Source organism: Zingiber officinale, chromosome 4A (genome assembly GCF_018446385.1).
Source record: "Zingiber officinale cultivar Zhangliang chromosome 4A, Zo_v1.1, whole genome shotgun sequence".
NCBI lineage: Eukaryota > Viridiplantae > Streptophyta > Magnoliopsida > Zingiberales > Zingiberaceae > Zingiber > Zingiber officinale.
Window position 1 is genome coordinate 133,393,066 of NC_055992.1, and position 5,666 is coordinate 133,398,731.

The 5,666-nt window shown below is 36.7% G+C and overlaps 1 protein-coding gene across 1 annotated transcript; it reads left to right on the forward strand.

The window, feature by feature from the left end:
• The first annotated feature begins 702 nt into the window (after positions 1 to 702).
• Positions 703 to 2,705, forward strand: LOC121971322 (zingipain-2-like). The gene is made up of 4 exons (XM_042522519.1): positions 703 to 1,230; positions 1,530 to 1,762; positions 1,867 to 2,007; positions 2,329 to 2,705. The coding sequence occupies exons 1-4, from the start codon at positions 747 to 749 to the stop codon at positions 2,572 to 2,574; spliced, it is 1,104 nt and encodes a 367-aa protein (XP_042378453.1). The 5' UTR covers positions 703 to 746; the 3' UTR covers positions 2,575 to 2,705.
• Positions 2,706 to 5,666: the final 2,961 nt, after the last annotated feature.

Here is a 5,666-nt window from a genome sequence, read left to right on the forward strand (position 1 = left end):
ATCCAATCATTGTCTCAATCATAACTTCGCCTATAGTGTGAAAGAAAAAATAACAATAAACGGATGATCAGTTTATATGCACGTTCCCTGATTGTGCGCCACAAGATCATTTTTTTTCCTTCACTTTTTATAATACATAAAAATCCAATATGCTGAAGCAACTCAATGACTTGAGAGTGGACTTCAGAGTCAAAGGAGTGGAGTGAAGGGCATCGAGTATCTGAAGGATGTATATGAAGGAAGGTGACTCTCAAGAGAAATTAAAATGCAAATACAAGACATCGATGAGCTGAGTGTTGGGTTACCTAAATTTATGAAAGTGAATTTGACTTTAGAGATGGTCATTAAATACTCCAAATGGAGGGTATAAGGGTTAAATAGTCGACTAATTAGGTCAAAGGAGCGAGTGAATCAATGGACTAACAAATCTGAAGCAATCAAGTGTTGTTAGGCGACATGCAATCCTTGCAATCAGTACTGCAATTAGAAGGAAATAAGGTGTAAGATTTCTCATAATCAGCTATTCTAATTCGACCTCTTTATTGATTATTTAATTTGTTAATTGTCTCATAAAAAAGTAAAATACACTTCTAACTAAATTGATTAAATATATTATAAATAAATAAAATAATTCAAGGCGGCAATCTTCCACAATGCTCAGTCACTCCCCTCTCTTTCTATATAAAGGAAGCCTTTCCATCCCAACAGAGAGCATCAAGCTTCTCTCTTCTCTTCTCATTCTGCTCATGGCTTCCCCCGTCGCCATTGCCCTCTTCCTCCTCTTTTCCTCCGCCTTCGCTGTCGACTCCTCCGTTCCTTGTCAGGACGTCCTGACCCTCTCCAAGCAAGGCGGGGCCGTCCCCATCCGCAGCGACGAGGAGGTGAGAATGCTCTACCTGGAGTGGAGGGCTAAGAATCACCCCGCCGAAAACTACCTAGATCTGAACGAATACCGGCTCGAGGTCTTCAAGGAGAACCTTCAGTTCGTGGACGAGCACAATGCAGCGGCGGACCGCGGGGAGCAATCCTTTCGCCTCGGGATGAACCGGTTCGCTGACCTCACCAACGAGGAGTACAGGGCTAGGTTCCTCGGGAACTTCTCCCAGATGAGATCCACCTCCAGAAAGATCAGCAGCAGGTACCTGCTGAGAGAAGGGGACAATCTGCTCGATTCTATAGATTGGAGGGAGAACGGCGCCGTCGTCCAAGTAAAGAATCAGGCTCGTTGTGGTCAGTGATAGTTCCACCTCTTCTTTATCCCCCATTTTGTGCATGCGAATTTTGCTAGATTTATAAATTCATCTACTGCTAGTATCGAAATCTAAATATCCAGATCCATGAACTCACCTAACTGAATGAAGATTTGATCTATTTGATCTTGATGATATTAAATGAACATAAACAAACACTTACCAAGCTTGCTCACAAGCCCTTACCAAGCTTGCTCACAAGCCCTTGATGAGATGTAAAGTACTTTGTTTCAATGATCTCAACAGGTATGCTAATTATACCCTCGATGATATTTGTAGGAAGTTGTTGGGCGTTCTCTGCAGTTGCTGCCATCGAAGGTATCAACCAAATCGTCACCGGTAATCTGATTTCACTGTCGGAACAAGAATTAGTGGACTGTGATGGCGGCAACCGTGCCTGCAATGGTGGCCTCATGGACATTGCATTCAAGTTCATCATCAACAATGGTGGCATCAACAGCGAGCAGAACTACCCATACATAGGCCAAAAGGGGACTTGCAATACCACCAAGGTGATCTACATATTGACTAACCATTTGCAACTAGAGACACTTTATGTTTATTAGATTGTTGATGGCTTTATAAATCTTGTTTTGTGCATGCCTTTCTCATGCAGAAAAATGTTCATGTTGTGTCAATTGATTCGTATGAATATGTTCCTCGCAACAATGAAAAGTCTCTCCAAAAAGCCGTGGCAAACCAACCGGTAACTGTTGTCATCGAGTCCGCTGGAAGAGCTTTCCAACTTTATCGTTCGGTAAGATTCATCCAGAAGATTAACTTTTGGTAACTGCATCGGTCTGAATCATCCAATCTAGTGTTTTCATCCTCACAAAAGATTGTTTGTCTATCACATAATCCTCGATGAGTAATTTCATAAATTTTGTTCGGCTAGGATATACATTCAGCTGTGAATCCTTAGGTGGCCCAATTGAATGAGTTTTATGGGATGCCTTTCTTATAAACCGTTTTGATGTTTTACTAAGCTGGGAAGATTATTCCTCCATACATTTAGGTATCATAACACAAAACATGTTCTTCTTCACACATGCTTTCATAATTAATATAATTTTTGTAGGGAATATTCACTGGAGCATGTGAAATTGCATTAGATCATGGTGTGACCATAGTAGGTTATGGTACTGAAAATGACAAGGATTACTGGATTGTGAAGAACTCATGGGGTGAGAACTGGGGAGAATCTGGTTATATTCGAATGGAACGGAATATTGCATACTCTTTTGGCAAATGTGGTATTGCAATGTATCCTTCTTATCCTGTAAAAGAAAGTACCAACTTGCTCAACCCTATTTCCAAAATATAAGTCTTGACTCTATGATATGTATTATCGAATGTGATCTTATATGTCTATTATATATGTGTGAGCTCTGATAACATGGACTTGATTGAATGATAATAAGGTTACATCTGTTGTGATGTAATTATTTGTGTGAACCAAATGTCTCGCTATCAAGTATCAACTTCACTTTAATTGGTATAGCCGAGTTAATTATCACATGACAGATTTATAGAAATATCAACTTAACAGCCATTATTCCTCGGCGATCTGTTCGACACATCATTAAATTATCACACTTTGCTGATGTTGTTCCCTCAGTAATGTGAGATGTTTGTAAGTTCCTTGCAATTTATCCCTTTTGGTATGCAATATTAATAGTCTCAAGAAAAATAGAGAAAGAGGAGCAAACATATTGTGGAATTGTCATTACCACTCCACTTGAAGCCCAACATATATAATATGGCTTTTTACTTAACCATGTCGATAAGTTTCCAAAATTATCAAATTGCGTAGGGTAATTTCAAAATTATCAAATCAGGTATTTATTTTTTATTTTACCTTTATCAGTTGACTAATTCTTTAGATCAGTCGAATCAATTTCATTTTATCCCGAAATATCAAAATTTTAAGCAAATCAGTTGACCGATTTTAAAATCAGTCAACTAATTTCTTTTTTTGTTCAAAGTCGATTTTAGGTAAAATTAGTTGATGTACCAAACGATCTCAGATTGACATAAAACTAGTTCTTATATATTCGTCTATATCTCCTGATTATATCCATGCCTTCAAACGGCAATTTAACGTTTGGTACATCAGCCGATTTGGCCTAAAATCGACTAATGAACCAAATAACATCGGATTGATATGAAATTAGTTCTTTTGTGTTCGTCTACCTCTCCTAATTATATTCATGCCCTCAAATATCAATTTGACTCAATATATTGAGAGCAATAATTTTTTTAACACAAATTTATTTGAAAAATTCAATCTGTGTTCAAAAAATCTGCCTAATGGAATAAACTACCTCAGATCGGCATAAAACTAGATTCTACTTTTTCGGCTAGTTCTCATAATTATATTTATGTCCTAAAATATCAATTTGACCCAATATATTGAGAGTAATAATTTTTTAAAAATAAATTAATTTTTCAAACATTTTCATATTCAAAAAATCATTGCTCTTAATATAATGAGTCAAATTGAGGTTTGAGGGTATCGATATAATCAGGAGAGGTAGACGAATACATAGGAACTAGTTTCATGTCAATCCAAAATCATTTGGTCAATTAGTCGATTTTAGGCAAAATCGATTGATGGAACAAATGACCTCAGATTGACATGAAACTAGTTCCTATGTGTTCGACTACCTCTTCTAATTATATTCATGCCCTTAAATATCAATTTCACTCAAGATATTAAGAGCAATGGTTTTTTTGAACATGAAAATTTTAATTAGTGTTCAAAAAATTCGGCTGATGGACCAAACAACTTCGGATTGACATGAAAATAAATCTTGTTAGTACCCCGGGGTAGTTTTTATATGGTCAACTAAGTTCAGTTAGGTCCTGTTATATTTGATCCTTATGTCTAAGTGTGTAGGAGCTTAGGAACACAAGAAGTCGAGCGAAAGACGCGGCTAGCAAGAAGGATGGCACGAGAAGGGAGTCGACAGGCTCGGTGCATCCGAAGGACGAGATGCTACGGAAGAGTACACTAGTGGACAAGAAGGACGCGTGCGGCGGTTCGAGGGATGAGAAGCTAGGGACGAAGGTTGCTCGAGCCTCGGGGTATCAGGGACCGAGGCAACCTGGTCGCTAGCTGCAGGTAGCGTTGACCAGAGGACTTCTGACAACTTGGTCAACATAGAAGTCATCTCAGCATACCCCTCCTCTGGCACGTCGCGATTCGGTTAACAGTCCATCCACATCATCATTTCGGTAGTTCCGTATTCTTAGTTTCCAAACAGGATCAGAGGGCATGGATATAATCAGGAGAAGTAGTCAAACATATATAAACTAGTTTCATGTCAACCTAAGATCATTTGGTCCATCAGTTGATTTAGGGCAAAATCGACTGATGGATGAAACAACCTCAGATTGACATGAAATTAGCTCCTATATGTTCATCTATCTCTTCTTATTATATCTATGCTCTCAAACGCCAATTTGACTCAATATATTAAGAGCAAGAATTTTTTTGCATACAAATATATTTGAAAAATTTAATTCATGTTCAAAAAATCAATATTCTCAATATATTAAGTCAAATTGATATTTGAGGGTATGAATATAATTAGGAAAACTAGCTAAAGAGGATCTAGTTTCATGTCAATCCGAGGTCATTTGGTGTATCAGTCATATTTTTTGAACACGAATTAAAATTTTCAAATATTTTTATATTAATAAAATCATTGCTCTCAATCTATTGAGTCAAATTGACATTTGAGAGCATGGATATAATTAAAAGAGGTAGACGAACACATAGAAACTAGTTTCATGTCAATCCGAAGTCATTTGGTCCATCAGCCTGTTTTGCCCGTCCATTAGCGAGTTTTGGGTAAAACTGATTAATGGATCAAACGACCTCAGATTTACATGAAACTAATTCCTATGTATTCGTCTACCTTTCCTGATTATATTTATATTCTCAAACATCAATTTGACTTAATACAGTGAGAGCAATAAATTTTTGAACATGAATATTTTTAAAGAATTTAATTCATATTCAAAAAATTATTGCTCTCAATATATTGAGTCAAATTAACATTTGAGGGTATAAAAATAATCAGGAGAGTAGATGAACGCATTAGAACTGGTTCATGTCAATCCGAGATCACTTGGTCCATTAGTTGATTTTGGGAAAAATCGACTAATAGACCAAATGATTTCGAATTGACATGAAACCAGTTTTTATGTGTTCGTCTAACTCTTCTGATTATTTCTATGTCCTCGAACGTCAATTTGACTTAATATATTTAGAGCGATGATTTTTTGAACACGAAAATATTTAAAAATTTAATTCATGTTTAAAAAATTATTGCTCTAAATATATTGGGTCAAATTGATGTTTGAGAGCATTGATATAATCAAGAGAACTAGCCGAACTTATAGGATCTA